The sequence below is a fragment of the Hyperoodon ampullatus genome (assembly GCF_949752795.1).
Source record: "Hyperoodon ampullatus genome assembly, chromosome: X".
Classification (NCBI taxonomy): domain Eukaryota; kingdom Metazoa; phylum Chordata; class Mammalia; order Artiodactyla; family Ziphiidae; genus Hyperoodon; species Hyperoodon ampullatus.
In genome coordinates this window covers 59,329,253-59,351,521 of record NC_136913.1, presented here as the reverse complement: position 1 = coordinate 59,351,521, position 22,269 = coordinate 59,329,253, and the positions used below count along the sequence as shown (strand labels likewise).

The 22,269-nt window shown below is 46.8% G+C and overlaps 1 protein-coding gene across 1 annotated transcript; it reads right to left on the bottom strand.

The window, feature by feature from the left end:
• Window positions 1–8,468: 8,468 nt before the first annotated feature.
• On the bottom strand, window positions 8,469–9,341 carry LOC307069682 (OTU domain-containing protein 6A-like; the record flags this gene model as incomplete). Its single annotated transcript, XM_079728035.1, has 1 exon — window positions 8,469–9,341. The coding sequence occupies one exon, from the start codon at window positions 9,339–9,341 to the stop codon at window positions 8,469–8,471; it is 873 nt and encodes a 290-aa protein (XP_079584161.1).
• Window positions 9,342–22,269: the final 12,928 nt, after the last annotated feature.

The window sequence follows — 22,269 nt, the reverse complement described above, 5'->3', positions numbered from 1 at the left end:
GCATAGGCAATTCGCTTTTAGTTCTACTGGTGGTTATTTTTATGACGGTAAGCCCCACGCTTAAGCCTACAATTCTCAATTTTTCAACTTCAAAACTGAAATGGTATCTTTGATTCACCCTCTGAGAGATAAGAAAAATTTCACATTTACTCTTTACCTCCTGACTTTGTTGTCTAATTTTTGTCCCTATCTATTTTAGATAAATTATGGTTGTTTTACACAGCATAGCTTTTCTTCCAGGGACTCTACCTGACTGTCAAAGAGTCTCACTTCAAAAAAAGGCCCCGGCGCAATTTCACAAGTATATGGACTATTTCAAACTTTCAAGGAGCAGATAATTCCTATGATATTTAAATTATCCCAGAGGAAGAGGAAGGAAGGAAATAGTGTTTTGAAATCATTTTTTCTAGTTTTTAGATGATACATAGATACAAATTTCTACTTAAAAATTCAATGATATAATGGATAAACAAAATGTGGTATATACACACGATGGACTATTATTCAGCTTTAAAAAGGAAATTCTGACACCTGCTACAACGTGGATGAAGCTTGAAGACATTATGCTATGTGAAATAAGCCAGTCACAAAAGGACAAATATTGTATGATTCCACTTATATGAGGTACATAGGGTAGTCAAATTGAGAGACAGAGAGTAGAATGTTGGTTGCCAGGGGCTGGCAGGAGAGAGAATGAGGTGATATATAGCCTTGCAATAAAAAAATCCAACTCTATCGAAGGACATAGTTTAAAAGGAAAAAGCTCAACACCTTCCTCCTCCCACCCACCCATTTCTTTCCCTCTCCCTAGAGGAAACAATTCATATGGATGATGCAAAATTTACTCAGCTAGTCCTCACTGAGGATATTTAGGTTGTATCTAGAGTTTTACTTGCACAAACAACACTCTAATGAATAGCCTTGAAATATACTGCCGTATAATACGTATACCTGTAGTATAGATCCCTGGATATAGACTGCCAGTTCAAAAGCTATGTGCGTTTTATTTAGTGAGTTAGTTAGGCTTAGATTTATTTATTAACTCATATAGTTCAAAATATCAGCCGTTTAAGAGATTACACAGTGCAAAGCTCCGTCCCATCCTTTTCCCCCAGCAACTTGGTTCCCCTCCTCAAAAGCAACCCATAGTATCATTTAAAATATATTCTTTAGTCATGTACAAGGGAAACAGTATGTTTGAGAATGCCTGTTTCTGCATTCTCCCATCAACACAGCATATTATCAAACTTGACTTCTTTGCTAATCTGACTGATGAAAAATGGTATCTCATTCAATGTGTATTTATTTAATTTGTAATATTATGAGTAAAACCGATGGTTACTAAAGCTGGGAGACCATGCCAGCCTCCCTCTGCAGCTTCTTTCCCACAGCTCCCTCACCTGTCACCTCTACCCTCCAGCTCCACTGAACACGGACACACCATGTTCTTTTTTTTTTTTTAAATGTGGACCATTTTTTTTTAAAGTCTTTATTGAATTTGTTACAACACTGCTTCCGTTTTGTGTTTTGGTTTGTTGGCCTCAAGGCACGTGGGATCCCAGCTTCCCGACCAGGGATCGAACCCTCACCCCCTGCATTGGAAGGCAAAGTCCCAACCTCTGGGCCACCAGGGAAGTCCCGACACCCTGTTCTTTCACTCCTGCCTTTGCTCTGGCTGTGTCCTCTGCAAGCTCCTCCTAAGCCTCCCTGCCACCCCAGGTCTGATGAAGTGTCCTTCCTCTGTGCTTCCTTTCATCACAGCACTGGTCATGCTGCCTTCTGTTTATTTCTGTCTATTTTCCGATCTGCCATCTCTACTAGATGGTGAGCGCTGGGACTGGATCTTTATCTCTCTACCTCTACCTCTACTGTTTATCACCATTCTCTTCAGTAAATATGGAGTGAGTGGATGAATGGACAGCTGGCAGTTTCACATGGAGGTCACTGGAATGCAGTTATTCTGTGGGACTGGCTGAAACGAGATTTACCCTCTCATAAGAATGTCATATATGTGGAAGGTGGCACTTGAAATCAGTGGTGAAATGGTGGATTATTCAGTAAGTGGTGTTCGGCTAACTGGTTAATTACCATAATTGGAGAAAATCAGTTTATGTCCTTGTCCTCCACCCAAGTAATTTCCAGGTGGATATGTTAAATAGTGTTAAATATAAAGAGAAAGCATAAGAAACTTGAAAGTATATACGAATATTGATGCAACCTCGGGATGGGGAAGCCCTTTCTAAGCAAGATACCAAGACAGAAACCATAAAGAAAAAGATCGATAGATAGACTCCCTTACAATTTTAAACTTGAGCACACGCAAAAAGTCAGAAACAACACTGAGAGCCTAATAATGTATGGGAAAAACTAGTTTTAAAAAATATCCGAATGAAAAGTGGAAGGACCTATTACAAATCCGTAAGAAGAAGACAAACTTACCCATAAAAAATTAAGCAAATGTCAGGAACAGGCAATAAATTAAGAATTATTTGTTCCAGCATGAATGAAATAGACATGCTAACAAATACTTAGAGGAATATTCTACCTTACTAGTAATCAACAGAGGGTCAACTAATACAGCATTTTTCACCTAACAAATGAGCAAAGATGATAATTTTCAGTGTTTGCAACTATATGGGAAAATAACACTCTCACACCCTGAGAGTGTACATTGGCTCACTCCTTCTGGAGGGCAATTTACCAGTATGCATTGAAAGCCTCTCCTTTGGACCTAGATCACTTCTAGAAATCTTATCAAAGGGGAATAATCAGAAATATAGACAAAGACTCAGCTACAAGGATATTACAGTCGCATATTTGTAGCAGTGAGAAATTGAAAGCAATCTAAATGTCCAGCAATAGAATAGGACAAATAAATTGTGGCACATTCACAGGCTAGAATGCAGGCATTAAAATCATCGTATTGAAGACTAAGGAGAGAAGGAAATGCTTATAATGTATTGTTAAGTTAAAAAAAAAAAGTAGTTCAAATAGAATGATACCAATTTGGTTTTTTTAAAATACGCATGTGTATGTGTGTGTGTAGAAAAAGGGTGGAAGGAAGGAAGATACTGACTGGCCTGAGGAGTCCCCGCACACAGGCCCCCCCGTCCCCAAGAGGACACTCTGCTAAGCCCCAGTGGGATTTGCTTTCACGCTGCAGCCCAAGAAGTTTTGGCTTCCACTGTAGGACCTGTGGGAAGAGGCCAAGTGGCTCCAAAATTACTGTAGACAGAATGAAGGGGTGGTTGCTGCCACAGCTGATAGTGTTATAGTCTTAGGCCCCTAGGTAATGATACATTTATTGCACATTTTATACATATTTTCATTTAATGTACCTAACATCCCAAGAGATACCTCTAAGACGGGCAATAACTGTCCCATGTTACTGATGAGGTAACCGAAGCCCAGAAAGATTAGATGACTTAATCCAAGTCACAAAGCTAGGAAGTGGGTATATGAGCGGGGCTTCAAATCCAGATAGGTGTCCTTGTCTTTGGCTGCTAAGGCAAAAGTGCATGATCATGAGGAGTAAATGAAGAATGGTAAGTAAATGAATGAAAGTTGCTTCTGGAATTGAACCCCTTTGGGAACAGTACCCCATGGCTTATGCACACACAATTGCCCAGAACAGTCAACTGTCCTCAGTGACTGTGGTCACTGTTACAAAATGGAACAGACCGCAAATCCCTCATGTCCTGCCAGATCCCACAGCGAAGGCCCCTTCTTGGCTTGTGCTCTGGGCCTGGTTGGAATCTGGCCTGGGTTTACTCTTCCCCATCCTTCCAGCTGAAGGCAAACCCAGTGGAGGAAGTTGGGACAGGCCCAGTGAGATCTTAAGGGTTCCCTAGACAGAATAGTGATTTCTCTTGTATTTAGGGAGAAAGAAGCCTGTAAAATGGGACTCTGCTGGTTTGTTTGCTGCCTTCTGCTGGGCAGAATTCCGTGGGCAGCACCAGGCCCTCCCCCCACTCCCAGCAAGGCCCACATTATCCAGGCAGTGCCCTCTTCACCAACCTATGCCCTCTTCCGCGGCCATGCCCCCTTCCTTGGCCAGTGCACCCTGCCTTCACAACAGTGGCCCCTCTGCATCCAGCGCCTCCCAACTTTATGTGCAGATAACTTCCCTAGCGAGTGCCTCCTCCCCTAGCCAGGTGCCACTCCCTAGCCCTTCCCCATGCAAAAGCCAGGAATCCCTTTTTCACCTTATACCAATTCATACCCTATACCAAGCAGGCCCCTGGTCCTTGTCACCAGCCTATTATTCCCTCTTCCTCACTTCCCTAACCCTGCTCCTCAGTCTATACCCCCTTGGAACCAGGCCCCCTTCCCCAGGTAGTCCCATTTCCCCACATTATGCACCCTGCCCCAGCAGATAAGCCCATCCCCCATCAGAAGCCCTTAACCTGCCTGTGCTTCCAAGCCAGCCAGGCCCTCTTCTCAGCCGGGCTCTCTTTGTCCGTTTAGACCTGCCTCCCCAGCTACCTATGCCCCCTTCCCTGGCCAAGGCTACCTCCCTAGCCTGGTTCCCTTCCCCTCCTAGGCAGGCTTCCCCTATACCCACCTAGACCCTCACCCCAGCGGAGTCACGTTCCCAGCCAGTCTCCTCTTTTGCAGCAACCCTACCCAGGCCCCTGCCCCGGCCCCTGCCCCAGCTTCTTACCCACCCACCCCCGCCAGCCCGTGCCCAGGCTCCCTGACCCAACTTGCTTTTCCTTCCCCAGCCTATGTCCCCTTGCCCGGCCAGGCCCCTTTCCCCAGCCAGAGCCTCTTCCTCAGCCTATGCCTCCTTCTTTGGATTGGCCCCCTTTCTAAACCAGCCATCTTACCAGCCTGTGTCCAACTCTCCAGCCTCTAGCCACTTGCCTGAAGTTTTCCCACCCTGGGCCACAGCCCAGCCTCTTTACCGTCCTATGCTGCCAGCCTCCCCTCCCCAGGCAGGCCTCAACCCCAGCCTGTGTTATTCCCCATGCAGGACCCTTCTGCTCGCAGGCCCCTCACCCAGCCAGGGCCTGTTCCCCGACCTGAGACCCTGTTGACAGCCTCCTTAGCCAGGCTACCCTTCCCCAGGCAAAGCCCCTTTTCAACCCTTTGTCCCCTTGCCCTCACGGGACCCCTTCTCCAGAAAGGGCCTCCTTCTCATAGCCAGGTGCTTGTGCCCAGCCTTTTCCCTTTTCAGCTGGACCACTTTGCCAAGGAGTTCCCCCTTCACTGGCCTTTCATAGCCAGTGCCAAGTCGCATGATGCTCGACCACCTCAAGCTCCACTCCTACGCCACCTCCATCCGCAAGGCCGTCTTGGCATCCATGGACAATGAAAATATGCACACCCCAGACATCGGGGGCCAGGGCACCACGTCAGAAGTCATCCACGACATCATCCGCCACATCCGCGTCATCAACGGCCGGGCCGTGGAGGCCTAGGCCGTCCCCGGGACGGTCTCGGCCCACCCTTTACATCCGCTTCGCGTCCCCAGCACCCTAATTGGCTCGGTGGGTGGACCCAGAACAAACACACTTCTGCCACCCCCAGAAAAAAAAAAAAAAAGGCCTCCTTCCCTGGCCAAGCATCCTCCTCTCTCAGCTCTCCATCACCAGTAAAGTCCCCTCCCCAACCATGTGACATTTCCCTGCCTGGACCCCTTCACACACACATGCCCCCAGCTGGGAAGTCTTTCCCAGCCAGACTCCTCCCCACAGCCAGGCTCTCTTCACCCAGGGACCTAACAGCCTCTCCCCCAGTCTAAGCTCATTTCCCTAGGCGGGCCTCCTTCCCAGTAAGGTACCTTTCCTCAACCGGTATACCCCTTCCTCAACCAAACCCCTTCCCTAGCTTATTCCCCCTCCTCAGCCAGACCTTCTCCCCATCCCTAGCCTGTGCCCCCAGCTAGGTCCCTTTCCTCAACCATGTGCCCTCCCTCAGCCAGGACACACGCCTTCCTTCCCAGGCAGGATCCCTGCCCTTGCAGGCCCTCCCCACTTGCTAATCCCCCTCTTCCAGCCAGGTCCATCAACACACCTATTATCCCATGCCCAGCCTATGTCGGTCTCAGCATTCGAACCTCTCCCGACACCAGCTTCCTTTCCTTGCCTGTGCCTCCTTCCCAGGCCCCATTCCCCTGCCAGAGCCCCTCCCCAGGCAGGCCACCTTTCCCTGCCAGGATATTTTCACCCCCCAATCTCCCCCAGCCCAGCCAGTCTCCCATCCTCAGCTTGTGCCACCCTATCAAGTCTGTGCTCCTTTTCCAAGACAGGCCCCTTCCCACATCCAGGCCCCTTCCCCAGCCTCACCCTCTTCCCCAGCTTAAGCCTACTTTCCCAGCCAGATCTCTTTCCCTGGTCAGGTGCCATTCCCCAGGACTTTTCCCCTTTAACACTCAAGGATTCCTCTCTCATCCTTTGCCTCCTAACTCAACTAAGCCTCTTTCCCTTGACCAGCCGAGTCCTCCTTCCCTAAGCAGCCCCCACTCCATTATCCCCTTCCTAGCCTGGCCTCCTTCTTCACCCTGTGCCCCAGTCCACACAGGTGTCCTTACCTAGCCGTCTCCCCTTCTTCTGCCTCGTCCCCTTTCCCCTGCCACGGCCCATTCATCCTCCTAGACTGACCCCTTCCCCAGTTTTCACCCTTTTTCCCAGCCAGGCCCCCTTCTATAGATTATGCCTCCCTTCCTGGCCTATTCTTCCTTCCCCAGCCAGCATTCTCATCCCTATAAAAGGCGCTCTTCTCACAATGCGGCCAAATACCTAGTCTTCTCAGGGACTTCCTCTTCTCAGCCAGCTGGCTATCTGAAAATGTATCTGATGCACACATTTACACAGTGAGCTATCTGGCAGGATTTCTATATTTGTATTTTGAAAAGAGATTCCCCCCAACACACACCCTGCCTTCAAAAAAAAAAAAAAGAAAAAAACAGTGGCACTTCTTTCCCTCCTGCAACTAGCCCTGGACTGGCAAGTTTTTGAAAGTGAGAATCCTTTGTCATGCATAGCAATGAGAACATCCTTAACTGGAGCCATTTCATGATGTGTTCACTGAGTGAAACATCAACTCAGGATAGCTTCAACTATCTTATTTCTCCCTATATCCTTCCCTGGGAGATATTCCACTCCAGACCACCATCAGGACTGCAGGCCCATTCCTCCTTCCAAAAGCCTCATCTGTCACTCTGTCCTCCCCCTTCACTCCTGCTCCCTAACCCTCCAGGATTCCTTTGCTGAAGTCGATCCTGGGATACAAACTCTATATGAACTCAGTCAGCTATACAAAAATAGAAAACCAGGTATTTTTTTAAACTGCTTTTATTCTTTAAACAAACTACTGTTCGCCTTTTCCCCTTCGTATGTTTTAGTTTAGAACATTTGGTGGGTACGAAGAATTTTTAAATGAATTTAAGTAATCTCACTGAAATACAGGACCTAAAGGTTAAATTTTTTTAATTGTTTACTGCAAATCATTTCACTTTTACTTTTTTTGGGCAAATTCAAGATATCAACAAGTCTCAAATATCAGCAAAAGTATATTGCTCATTTTTTTTGTGCTTCATAGCAGTTGCAGATATAACAAAATGAATCAACTACTTTAATACTTTTTAAAATCTCTCTTTAAATACTTTTTATCTCTAAGAATTAAGGAAAACGACTAAGTTCAGATCTTTCACACTCATACCAGTTGTAGATAGAACAAAGTGGACCAAGTGCTTCAACAAAGTTATACCCTTTTACGTCTGAGAATAAAGGAAACTTACTAGTTGACGTCACCCCTCACAGTAAGTTAAACTACCTATCAGTTTGTCTCTTCTTACTTCACATCAATTGCAGATATAATGAAATGAATCAACTACTTGAATAAAGTCATGTCCTTTCTTATATTTAATAAAGGAAATTCAATTGAGATCTTTCACATCTTAGAGCAAGCCTTATCTAGCCTATCAGTTTAGGTAAATCTACTTTCTACATTTAACGCTTACATTTAACTTCTAAAGTTAACAAACGTTATTTAGAATTCCGAAAACATCTAAACAACTGTACTTAATTTGCAACCATACAAGGTTTTATGAAAAAACAAAACAAAATACTAGGGCTTCCCTGGTGGCTCAGTGGTTAAGAATCCTGGGGACACGGGTTCGAGCCCCGGTCGGGGAAGACCCCACCCCACATGCCGCGGAGCAAGAAAGGTGGGAACTTGGCATAGTCACTCCAATAGGGTAGGACGGTGCAGATGTCTTCCTGGTCACCGGCCTCCGGTCCCCCTAACCCCGTGAAAGAAGCAACCCAGGGACGGTCGAGGAGGATAGAAGAGCGAGGGAGGAAGAAGGGGGGGCGGGGGTGGAGAGAGGGGGTGAACTCTGAGTAAAATGAATCAACAAAACCCTGAGAAAACCGAAGGAAAAAAGCGGAGCCTGCTGAGGAGACGCGGCGGCGGCAGCTTCGGCTCCAACGGCAGCCGCCACGGTGATGGCGGCAGCGGGCCTACAAGAGACGGCAGGCGGGGCACCTGACGGAGCCGGCGTCGAGCGGCTTCACCGAGTTGTAGTGCTCCCCGTACATGGAGTAGCTCCTGTAGACCAGGGTGAGCGGCTTCTTGGTGTACTCCTCTCCGAAGACGACGGCGGGCGAGTTGGCCTGGATCACCTCGATGGGGGTCTGCAGGACGTGCGACAGGGCCCTCAGCTCGAGCTGGCCTCCACACGACGCGCTGAACACGATGTCGTCGCAGTAGCTCAAGAAGTCGTCGCGGCTGCAGGCGTCGCCCGTTACGGGGTCGCTGCAGAAGGGCAGGAAGTCCTCGACATGCTTCCACATGTACTCGGCGGTGCGCCTCCACAGGCTCTCCACGGTCACGGAGGACACCAGCTGGTCTTGGATGGCGCGGTACATGCAGTGGCCGCCGGCCGGGATATCCTTCATCTCCAGATTCCTGGCCCACAGGATGGCGTCGAGCTTCATTTCCTCGTCATGGCGGAAGCTGGCCAGATGCTCCATCTCAGCCTTGGCCATCCTCTCCTGCCTTTCTCTCTCGAGGGCCACCTTTCTTTCGCGCCTTCTCCGTGCCCTCGAGAGGTGAGGAGCCTTGTCCTCGAGATCCAGCTTGCCCAGATCTTCAGTGACTGAATCGACGTTGCTGTTATCAGGGAAACTCTCCTGGAACTTCTGCAGCTCCTGCTGGTGCTTCTGCTCCATCTCGGCCTCGAGGCGGGCCATATCGAGGAGCAACTGCTTTCTTCTCTTCTCGTCGCTCTTGGGGACCGAGCTCTTCATGCTCTGAATGTGGGCCTGCAGCTCTGCCTTCTCGCGCTTGTGGCGTCGTAACATCCGCTGATGCTCACTCTGTGAATCTCCCATGATGTTTAAGGGCAGGCGAGAATCGAAGTTTGGTGGCTGAAGTACCGCTACAGTTCGCGTCAACAGTCTAACCACCCAACTGGCTAGAGCTCCTCAGCCTCCCGTGGCGGCTGTACTCTCTTCCCCTCACCCGCGGTTGCCCTCACTCTATTAACGGCCCTCTCTGCCATTGGCCACTGTCTCTCCACGGCTACGCCTCCTAAACACTCCTGGCACTAGGATTGGCTGTTGGGAGACACTACATATGCCCCCATCAGACCCCGTAGCAAGGGGTGCTTCCGGTTTTAGCGGGGTTCCTGTCCCGGATGTAAAATCCCGCCTTTGTGCATTACGTGCAGCAACTGAGCTTGTGGAGATTTTCGTGGGCTCTGAACTGCGTACTTCACTTCCTAGCCTGAACACAGTGCAGACACTGGTCGTGCTTGAGAATCACGTGACAAATACTGTTACACCAGATGAATGTGCTCTGACACCGGACTTCCCATTGCTCCCAGTGTTCAGGAGGCAATGTGGCTCTCTCCAGTTCTTTAGTTGCCTTGACTGATGAACCCTTAATTTTGTGTATCAGAACAAGATATTTCCTTATGTTCCTGGGAACACAGAATCCTTTCAGTTTAGGCCTCAAATCCACCCTGTCCCATCTCAGTGTGAGAAAGCAACAACCTTAAAGTTCACTACAGCTGAGCAGACTTCGTCTTGTGCCAACAGAATGCACCTACCCTAAACTCCCCTTCTCCTGGGTTCCCAGCTTCCAAAATGGGCTCCCATGAAGCATGACAGTTGGCCTTCATCAAGCCACTTCCTTCTGATTATTTTGAATCTCTAAAAGTTCTAAAAAATAAAATAAAATCCCTAAGCTCTTTCAAACATGCTCTCATCCTGCCCCACTCTGCTCATCTGTATCTTGAATTCCCAAACAGGAAGGCTGTTATGACAACCTCCTCCCTGTTACAAATGAGGAAAGTGGACATTGGTCCAAGTTTTTACATATATCAAAACTTCAGTCGTTTTTATTGCTAACTAGGATTCCATGATATGGATGTACTGTAGTTCACTTAACCATTCACCTGTTGAAGGACATCCGGGCTGTTTCCAGTTTGGGGTTGTTACAACCCCTGCTATAAACATCCATATACAGGTTTTTTGTGTGAGCACAAGGCTTCATTTCTCTGGGAAAAAAATGCCCAGGAGTGCAATTTCTGGGTCATATTATAAGTGCATGTTTAGTTTGTGAAGAAGCTATTTTCCAGAGTGGTTGTACCATTGTGCGTTCTCACCAGCAGTGTATGCGGAATCAGGTTTCTCTGCATCCTCACCAGCATTTGGTGTTGTCATAATTTTTTATTTTTAGTCATTCTGATAGATGTGTAGTGGTCTCATTTTACAAATTACTTTGCAGCTTCGTTTTTCTAATGAGTACTTAAAATATGAAGCTACTTTGAGGAAAACACTGAATTAAAAAATTTTTTAACTTGCATTATTCATTATAATGATTTTCTGTGTTTCAAGAAAGCTTTTAACTTTTAATCATGCTAGCTATTGTGTATGGAGGTAGCACTACAATACTGAAATTTTTTAAATTTAACATTTAGAGCAAGCCTGTTAGGGAAATTTTTATTCACTGGAAAAAAGTCATGGCTAATTGTTTTTTCATTAAAAAAAGAAAAGCATTTGCAATTTTAAATGATGTTTTTCTTAATTAAAAAAGGTCTTTTGTTTGCAGAAAAAAATACTACAAAATGATTTTAATGAGTCTCACAGTATCTAGGAATCTTTACACGGATTGATTTTTATTGAAATACAATATAAAATAAAACTGTAATATATGCTCACTGTCAATAATCTGGAGAAATTAAATTCCATAATTCTCCTGGGAGAAAACCCCTGTTAACATTTTTTTTTTTTTTTTTTTGCGGTACACGGGCCTCTCACCGCTGTGGCCTCTCCCGTTGCGGAGCACAGGCTCCGGACGCGCAGGCTCAGCGGCCATGGCTCGCGGGCCCAGCCGCTCCGCAGCATGTGGGATCTTCTCGGACCGGGGCACGAACCCGTGTCCCCTGCATCGGCAGGCAGACTCTCAACCACTGCGCCACCGGGGAAGCCCTCTGTTAACATTTTGTGTTTATTCTTGCCATGCCTATTCTACTCAAATAGAACTGTTAAACAAAGAAACAACAGGCCCAAAATGAAGTCACGTGTGCTATGCCCCACATCAGTAAACCAAGACTTAATACGTAACCAAATTGCAGTTTTAGCCCATCCCATGAAAGTGACTTTAACCAGTCAGTCTGGAATTTCCTGGCCAGCACTAGTGAGGTAGTCTGCCACATAGACCCCTGCCTTCCCCAAAAGGAAGGTGACCTTTGTCTGAAATAACCCCTTATTTTGTTGATGACTTCTTTGTCCCACCCCTTCTCTGCCTTTCAAAACCTTCCATTTTGTACAGTTCCTTGGAGCTGCTCTCTGCTTGCTAGATGGGATGCTGTCCGATTTGTGAATTGCTGAATAAAGCCAATTGATCTTCAAATTCACTCAGGTGAATTTTGTTCTTTAACAGAACTCTAAGCGGTGCTCCCTGCCATCCTGTCTGCCTATCGCCCTCCCCACCTTGGCCTCTGGGGACCTCCCTTCTCTCTTCAAAGGTCAGTGAGGGAAATACATCAAGGCTAAAAATTTGACCTGGCTCAAAGTAAAAAGTCAAAACAACAAACAACAAAGCAAAACAGAAAGTTCTTAAATTTCAAAGTTTCTGCGGCAATTTCTTTGTGTCACCAAGGTTTAGTGGTTCTGCTTTTAGACAAGGCATTGTAGTGGGCCTCAGGTCTCTGCATCAGTAGAAGCAGAAGAAAGAAACAGAAACTGCTTTGCAAATGATGCAAAACTCAAAATCCATTGTGGGTCCGATTTCAGGAAACAATTATACTGCCTTTAATGGAATTAATGATCCCCTCATCTTAGCAATGAAAGAAGGAAGGGCCAGAGAGGGGGAGTGTTGGGCTGATGGTCACACTGCAGAATTCCACGGCTGACTCGTCTGTGTCACTTTTCCCACCGCACTGTGCTGCTGCCACACGCAGCCTTGACATGACTCTTGGCTGTAAGTCAGGCAGAACAGTCCCAACATAGTTTCTGGGGCCATCGGGAGGAATCCCTCATGAAACGGTTGTAAATTCATCTATGAGATTCAAAGAGGCCTTGTACATGCCCTCTGACAATGCCCATGTGTGAGCGAGAGACTCTTCATGAGCTCTGCAAGCCTGAAATCGCCTTGTAAAGGTGGAGGGCAGGCCTGGAGAGGAGAAATTCCTGCGCTGGAACACACGTGCATCTGCCCCTAGGGCCTGCCTCCTCCTTGGCCAAAGCAAAGAGCCTGTTCAAGCAAACTCAAGTGGATTTAAAGAAACACACTTATTTTTCCCTGAAAAAGTAATGTGTTCGGGCTTCCCTGGTGGTGCACTGGTTAAGAATCCACCTGCCAATGCAGTGGACACAGGTTCAAGCCCTGGTCCAGGAAGATCCCACATGCCTCGGAGCAACTAAGCCCGTGTGCCACAACTACTGAAGCTCGCGTGCCTAGAGCCCGTGCTCCACAACAAGAGAAGCCACCGCAATGAGAAGCCCGCACACTGCAACAAAGAGTAGCCCCCGCTCAGGGCAATTAGAGAAAGCCTCGTGCAGCAACAAAGACCCTACAAAGCCAAAAACAAATAAAAGAAAGTAAAAAATCTCATAATCTCACAATTCAGACTTCACAATTCACTGCTGACATTTGGCTTGTAGCTTTTTAGTGTTTCATTTATATATGCATGTATCTGTATGTATATAACTGTATAAATGGATATGTATACATATGTATATATAATATGATTTTTATTATAGTAAAATAAATACAATTTACCATTTTAACCAAAAGATGTGGAATTTAGACTTTACTGTCTCTGAGGATTATTTGCTTTCCTTGAAAGCAGTGGGATGTGTGTATGACAAAGAGACAGGCTGTGAACTGTGGTCAAATAGTTACCTACTAGAGACCTACAGGAGGAAGGACGTAGAGCCCTCCCTGCATTGTCCTGCTGAAGCTCCTGTCTTATTATTATCAACTGAAAAAATCTGAGCTTCGTGACTACTGATGGCTGACACACTCTTGTCTTGCTACTGCTTTTATTTATTTATTTATTTGGCTATGCCATGTGGCTTGTGGGATCTTAGTTCCCTGACCAGGGATTGAACTCGGGCCCTTGGCAGTGAAAGCGTGGAGTCCTGACCACTGGACGACCCGGGAAATCCTGAACTGCTTTTATTCTTAAAATTTGATTATATAGTTAAAATTTTAAACTCTATTTCTATTTTGAATCATCAGTGCTTTTACACCCTATTCTCAGCTGCTGAGTTGGACTCCTTGAGTTTCTTGTGTATCCTTTCTAAGATAGTCTGTGCTCACTCACATGCTCCTTTCAGTTTGGCTCAGAGGTACAAAAAGCTTTAGTGTACAAAGGTTGTATACGTGAAACTGGGGACACTCTACTTGATTGGTAACTGAAGGGATTTTTAAGGGCCTATCTCAGTGGACCTTTTCCTGAGTTACTCCAGCCAGAAACCAGGGAATCACCTCTGATCCTGTCTTTGTCTTTACCCGCCACATAAAACAAATGTTAATTCTACTCCCAGTGTCCATCACTTTGGTCCCCTGTTCTCTCCCTGCTGCCACAGCCCCAGGCCAGGTCAGCCTCGTCTGTCATGGATGAAAAGACAGCCTCTCAAATCAGCTTCTTGCCTCCAATCTCTCTCCTTGCAATCCATTCTTTCCCCTAAGATTCCTTATGTCTAAAGCATAGCTCTGATGTCTCATTCCTTCTGAAAAACAAACTTTTAACGGATTCTATTGCCTCTAGAGTACAGAAGACTTTTTTCCACAAAGGATGGAGCAAGTGGCAGAAATAGTCTCTCTTCTCCGATGTGGCTGGTCACTGAATCTGGGCCCTACGGGAAGGCAGCTCATGATCACAAACTCATGACTGGGATCAGAACCCGGTTACTCCCAGGACCCCTCAGGGATGCTTGCATTCCTGGGAATGGACAAACACTCATTCACATCAGACTGCCACAGGCCCCCGAGTTCTCACTTACTCCTTAGAGAGCCCACTCCCCAGGGGCTAGAATACCCCGAGTAGCCCGTTCTTGGTTTCAAGGTAGCTGAGAAGCCCAGATAAAGCGGCTTCGTGGACATGGGAAAACACCGCTGCCGCTGCCCATTTCCTTCCGCTTTTGTTTCAAACAAAATTCTGACGTGATTTTCCAAGAACTTTGAACTCACCTCCAATTCCAGGAACGCCTTATTATTAGCCTCTTCCTAGGAGGTGACTCAATTTGGTGATGAACCTTGGTGGCTTCACCTCGGCCACCCTGGTCACTGCACTCCCTCCCCTGCCAGCTCCCACAGATGCAAGATGGCAGGGGCTCCGGATTTTGTTTCTCACAGGTTCAAAGGAGCAACAGAGCGCGTGTGCTCATGGGCTTCACTCTGATTGGGCAGGCCCAAGCCATAGATTCACCTTGAGCCAATCACTGTGGCCCGGAAGAATCGGTGCTTTGATTGGCAGACCTGAAAGGGGAGGGTCCTGGAGGTGAACCGCTGTCACCCCAAGAGGGTGACAGGGGTTCGCACCCCCAAAAAGGACATTGGAGACTTTTGTGGTAATGGAGGGAAACAGACGCTGGAGATGCGAACAACCCTTCTTTACTCGTGTCTCGCCCACTGCCACCTCTGGTGTTTGCCTCCTGGGGTCCTCACAGCCTGGGACGCTCTTCCCTTGAGGGCTTCCCCCCTAAATCTGAGATGAACTTTCCGAGCTTCCCGTTCCCTCTTCCTCCCTACTCCAAGCTGGCCCAGAGCATTCCCACTTCACTTCCTCATCTTCTTAACTGGACCACAGCACTTAAGGGTGGGCCTTGGGTTGGCAGTCACTTGGATTTGTGTGCTTCTCATCTCCGAGGCCGTGAGGCTGCCATGGAGAGCACAAACTCAGTCTTAATTATTTTGGGGCCCCTACCCTGGCCTTCCTGGGCCCCTGCCCAGCCAGCAGTGCCTGCTAGTAGAGATACTCAGTGTATTTGGTTGAACTGATTAGGATACTTAAACTGTTTTCAAGCCCCCTCAGATATGTCAGAAGCACTATTTACACACTTGAGAATGTATTCCAGTGTTTCTAGGCTATTCATTAGAACAGGTCCCTTGGGCAACTCTGCAAGCCCGCTCAACCGGTAGTTTTGCACTTCGGAACAAGGGCTGGAGTCAACATTGCAGTTGTGGTGTCTCCACCTTAGGCTATTCCTGCAGCTCCACAATACTCTTCTGTTTCCAAACTCAAGACTCATCAGGGCCATCCCTGGGGGAGGGATGAACATTTCTGTGGTTCTAGAAAGAGGACTCAACTGAGTAAAAGAGGCCTGGCAAATCTCCTTTAGTGCTCCCCCAGCTCCCAGCCCAGGCCTTCCCCATGCCCAGGGGCTTCTGTGGTTCTCTTCTGCCTCACTCCCCACCTCTAAGTAAAAGAAACCTCTTTTGTTTTCAAATTTCTTCTAAATCCCCATTAGACGCTTGAATGGCCTGAAAACCTCTGAGGTGGTGGCTATCCAGCCTGGGCTTACACATCTCCAATTACAGAGAACTCACCACCTTGTGAGATGGTTTTTCATATCTTTGAATAGCTCTGATTATCAAAACATTTCTTTCTTACGCCAAACCAAGACTGCTTCCCTATTGTTTCTGCCATGTAGTGTTGTGGGGTCATACACAATGTTCAGAGACAGGTCCTGGATTTGTGTGTGTGTGTGTGTGTGTGTGTGTGTGTGTGTGTGAAGGAGAGCGACAGAGACAGAGACAGAGAGATAGAGAGACAGAGAAACCAAAACAGGCACAGAGGGAGCTGGAAGGACCTACAGAGATCATCTAGGTCAATGGTTAACAAAGTGTTTTGGCAAGATTAATTCAGGAGCAGTAAACATATTTAAGGGGCACATTTTTCCTATTCAAAGTCAAGTTGGGACTTGATGGCTGAGTTAATGAGCATATGCATAATCCCCCTAGGAGATACCCACCGAAATAAAACAGAATCAAAATGAGATGAGAAGATGTCTTCTTTTTCCAAGTAGGAACAGGCCACAGACGCAGAGCACAACCTTGGTATCTCCATATGCAAAATAATTTAAACCAAAGTAAAAATGAAGACGCCAGGAAAAAAAGGCACAAGCTACCTGGCTCCTCCCTCGCCCTCCGCGACCCCATGACAAAAGGCCAGTTCACTATTTCTCTTTCCTTTGTTTTCTGTCTGTTGCTCCAAGGGCTAGGTTTTCTCTTTCCTTTATTCTTTTTTTTTTAATCTTCTAAATGGGAGCATAGGCAATTCGCTTTTAGTTCTACTGGTGGTTATTTTTATGACGGTAAGCCCCACGCTTAAGCCTACAATTCTCAATTTTTCAACTTCAAAACTGAAATGGTATCTTTGATTCACCCTCTGAGAGATAAGAAAAATTTCACATTTACTCTTTACCTCCTGACTTTGTTGTCTAATTTTTGTCCCTATCTATTTTAGATAAATTATGGTTGTTTTACACAGCATAGCTTTTCTTCCGAGGACTCTACCTGACTGGCAAAGAGTCTCACTTCAAAAAAAGGCCCAGGCGCAGTTTCACAAGTGAATGGACTATTTCCAACTTTCAAGGAGCAGATAATTCCTATGATATTTAAATTATCCCAGAGGAAGAGGAAGAAAGGAAATAGTGTTTTGAAATCATTTTTTCTAGTTTTTAGATGATACATAGATACAACTTTCTACTTAAAAATTCAATGATATAATGGATAAACAAAATGTGGTATATACACACGATGGACTATTATTCAGCTTTAAAAAGGAAATTCTGACACCTGCTACAACGTGGATGAAGCTTGAAGACATTATGCTATGTGAAATAAGCCAGTCACAAAAGGACAAATATTGTATGATTCCACTTATATGAGGTACATAGGGTAGTCAAATTGAGAGACAGAGAGTAGAATGTTGGTTGCCAGGGGCTGGCAGGAGAGAGAATGAGGTGATATATAGCCTTGCAATAAAAAAATCCAACTCTATCGAAGGACATAGTTTAAAAGGAAAAAGCTCAACACCTTCCTCCTCCCACCCACCCATTTCTTTCCCTCTCCCTAGAGGAAACAATTCATATGGATGATGCAAAATTTACTCAGCTAGTCCTCACTGAGGATATTTAGGTTGTATCTGGAGTTTTACTTGCACAAACAACACTCTAATGAATAGCCTTGAAATATACTGCCGTATAATACGTATACCTGTAGTATAGATCCCTGGATATAGACTGCCAGTTCAAAAGCTATGTGCGTTTTATTTAGTGAGTTAGTTAGGCTTAGATTTATTTATTAACTCATATAGTTCAAAATATCAGCCGTTTAAGAGATTACACAGTGCAAAGCTCCGTCCCATCCTTTTCCCCCAGCAACTTGGTTCCCCTCCTCAAAAGCAACCCATAGTATCATTTAAAATATATTCTTTAGTCATGTACAAGGGAAACAGTATGTTTGAGAATGCCTGTTTCTGCATTCTCCCATCAACACAGCATATTATCAAACTTGACTTCTTTGCTAATCTGACTGATGAAAAATGGTATCTCATTCAATGTGTATTTATTTAATTTGTAATATTATGAGTAAAACCGATGGTTACTAAAGCTGGGAGACCATGCCAGCCTCCCTCTGCAGCCTCTTTCCCACAGCTCCCTCACCTGTCACCTCTATCCTCCAGCTCCACTGAACACGGACACACCATGTTCTTTTTTTTTTTTTTTAAGATTTTTTTTTTTTAAAATGTGGACCATTTTTTTTTAAAGTCTTTATTGAATTTGTTACAACACTGCTTCCGTTTTGTGTTTTGGTTTGTTGGCCTCAAGGCACGTGGGATCCCAGCTTCCCGACCAGGGATCGAACCCTCACCCCCTGCATTGGAAGGCAAAGTCCCAACCTCTGGGCCACCAGGGAAGTCCCGACACCCTGTTCTTTCACTCCTGCCTTTGCTCTGGCTGTGTCCTCTGCAAGCTCCTCCTAAGCCTCCCTGCCACCCCAGGTCTGATGAAGTGTCCTTCCTCTGTGCTTCCTTTCATCACAGCACTGGTCATGCTGCCTTCTGTTTATTTCTGTCTATTTTCCGATCTGCCATCTCTACTAGATGGTGAGCGCTCGGACTGGATCTTTATCTCTCTACCTCTACCTCTACTGTTTATCACCATTCTCTTCAGTAAATATGGAGTGAGTGGATGAATGGACAGCTGGCAGTTTCACATGGAGGTCACTGGAATGCAGTTATTCTGTGGGACTGGCTGAAACGAGATTTACCCTCTCATAAGAATGTCATATATGTGGAAGGTGGCACTTGAAATCAGTGGTGAAATGGTGGATTATTCAGTAAGTGGTGTTCGGCTAACTGGTTAATTACCATAATTGGAGAAAATCAGTTTATGTCCTTGTCTTCCACCCAAGTAATTTCCAGGTGGATATGTTAAATAGTGTTAAATATAAAGAGAAAGCATAAAAAACTTGAAAGTATATACGAATATTGATCCAACCTCGGGATGGGGAAGCCCTTTCTAAGCAAGATACCAAGACAGAAACCATAAAGAAAAAGATCGATAGATAGACTCCCTTACAATTTTAAACTTGAGCACACGCAAAAAGTCAGAAACAACACTGAGAGCCTAATAATGTATGGGAAAAACTAGTTTTAAAAAATATCCGAATGAAAAGTGGAAGGACCTATTAAAAATCCGTAAGAAGAAGACAAACTTACCCATAAAAAATTAAGCAAATGTCAGGAACAGGCAATAAATTAAGAATTATTTGTTCCAGCATGAATGAAATAGACATGCTAACAAATACTTAGAGGAATATTCTACCTTACTAGTAATCAACAAAGGGTCGACTAATACAGCATTTTTCACCTAACAAATGAGCAAAGATGATAATTTTCAGTGTTTGCAACTATATGGGAAAATAACACTCTCACACCCTGAGAGTGTACATTGGCTCACTCTTTCTGGAGGGCAATTTACCAGTATGCATTAAAAGCCTCTCCTTTGGACCTAGATCACTTCTAGAAATCTTATCAAAGGGGAATAATCAGAAATATAGACAAAGACTCAGCTACAAGGATATTACAGTCGCATATTTGTAGCAGTGAGAAATTGAAAGCAATCTAAATGTCCAGCAATAGAATAGGACAAATAAATTGTGGCACATTCACAGGCTAGAATGCAGGCATTAAAATCATCGTATTGAAGACTAAGGAGAGAAGGAAATGCTTATAATGTATTGTTAAGTTAAAAAAAAAAAGTAGTTCAAATAGAATGATACCAGTTTGGTTTTTTTAAAATACGCATGTGTATGTGTGTGTGTAGAAAAAGGGTGGAAGGAAGGAAGATACTGACTGGCCTGAGGAGTCCCCGCACACAGGCCCCCCGTCCCCAAGAGGACACTCTGCTAAGCCCCAGTGGGATTTGCTTTCACGCTGCAGACCAAGAAGTTTTGGCTTCCACTGTAGGACCTGTGGGAAGAGGCCAAGTGGCTCCAAAATTACTGTAGACAGAATGAAGGGGTGGTTGCTGCCACAGCTGATAGTGTTATAGTCTTAGGCCCCTAGGTAATGATACATTTATTGCACATTTTATACATATTTTCATTTAATGTACCTAACATCCCAAGAGATACCTCTAAGACGGGCATTAACTGTCCCATGTTACTGATGAGGTAACTGAAGCCCAGAAAGATTAGATGACTTAATCCAAGTCACAAAGCTAGGAAGTGGGTATATGAGCGGGGCTTCAAATCCAGATAGGTGTCCTTGTCTTTGGCTGCTAAGGCAAAAGTGCATGATCATGAGGAGTAAATGAAGAATGGTAAGTAAATGAATGAAAGTTGCTTCTGGAATTGAACCCCTTTGGGAACAGTACCCCATGGCTTTTGCACACACAATTGCCCAGAACAGTCAACTGTCCTCAGTGACTGTGGTCACTGTTACAAAATGGAACAGACTGCAAATCCCTCATGTCCTGCCAGATCCCACAGCGAAGGCCCCTTCTTGGCTTGTGCTCTGGGCCTGGTTGGAATCTGGCCTGGGTTTACTCTTCCCCATCCTTCCAGCTGAAGGCAAACCCAGTGGAGGAAGTTGGGACAGGCCCAGTGAGATCTTAAGGGTTCCCTAGACAGAGATAGTGATTTCTCTTGTATTTAGGGAGAAAGAAGCCTGTAAAATGGGACTCTGCTGGTTTGTTTGCTGCCTTCTGCTGGGCAGAATTCCGTGGGCAGCACCAGGCCCTCCCCCCACTCCCAGCAAGGCCCACATTATCCAGGCAGTGCCCTCTTCACCAACCTATGCCCTCTTCCGCGGCCATGCCCCCTTCCTTGGCCAGTGCACCCTGCCTTCACAACAGTGGCCCCTCTGCATCCAGCCCCTCCCAAATTTATGTGCAGATAACTTCCCTAGCGAGTGCCTCCTCCCCTAGCCAGGTGCCACTCCCTAGCCCTTCCCCATGCAAAAGCCAGGAATCCCTTTTTCACCTTATACCAATTCATACCCTATACCAAGCAGGCCCCTGGTCCTTGTCACCAGCCTATTCCCTCTTCCTCACTTCCCTAACCCTGCTCCTCAGTCTATACCCCCTTGGAACCAGGCCCCCTTCCCCAGGTAGTCCCATTTCCCCACATTATGCACCCTGCCCCAGCAGATAAGCCCATCCCCCATCAGAAGCCCTTAACCTGCCTGTGCTTCCAAGCCAGCCAGGCCCTCTTCTCAGCCGGGCTCTCTTTGTCCGTTTAGACCTGCCTCCCCAGCTACCTATGCCCCCTTCCGTGGCCAAGGCTACTTCCCCAGCCTGGTTCCCTTCCCCTCCTAGGCAGGCTTCCCCTATACCCACCTAGACCCTCACCCCAGCGGAGTCACGTTCCCAGCCAGTCTCCTCTTTTGCAGTAACCCTACCCAGGCCCCTGCCTCGGCCCCTGCCCCAGCTTCTTACCCACCCACCCCCGCCAGCCCGTGCCCAGGCTCCCTGACCCAACTTGCTTTTCCTTCCCCAGCCTATGTCCCCTTGCCCGGCCAGGCCCCTTTCCCCAGCCAGAGCCTCTTCCTCAGCCTATGCCTCCTTCTTTGGATTGGCCCCCTTTCTAAACCAGCCATCTTACCAGCCTGTGTCCCTCTCTCCAGCCTCTAGCCACTTGCCTGGAAGTTTTCCCACCCTGGGCCACAGCCCAGCCTCTTTACCGTCCTATGCTGCCAGCCTCCCCTCCCCAGGCAGGCCTCAACCCCAGCCTGTGTTATTCCCCATGCAGGACCCTTCTGCTCGCAGGCCCCTCACCCAGCCAGGGCCTGTTCCCCGACCTGAGACCCTGTTGACAGCCTCCTTAGCCAGGCTACCCTTCCCCAGGCAAAGCCCCTTTTCAACCCTTTGTCCCCTTGCCCTCACGGGACCCCTTCTCCAGAAAGGGCCTCCTTCTCATAGCCAGGTGCTTGTGCCCAGCCTTTTCCCTTTTCAGCTGGACCACTTTGCCAAGGAGTTCCCCCTTCGCTGGCCTTTCATAGCCAGTGCCAAGTCGCATGATGCTCGACCACCTCAAGCTCCACTCCCACGCCACCTCCATCTGCAAGGCCATCTTGGCATCCATGGACAATGAAAATATGCACACCCCAGACATCGGGGGCCAGGGCACCACGTCAGAAGCCATCCACGACATCATCTGCCACATCCGCATCATCAACGGCCGGGCCGTGGAGGCCTAGGCCGTCCCCGGGACTGTCTCGGCCCACCCTTTACATCCGCTTCGCGCCCCCAGCACCCTAATTGGCTCGGTGGGTGGACCCAGAACAAACACTCT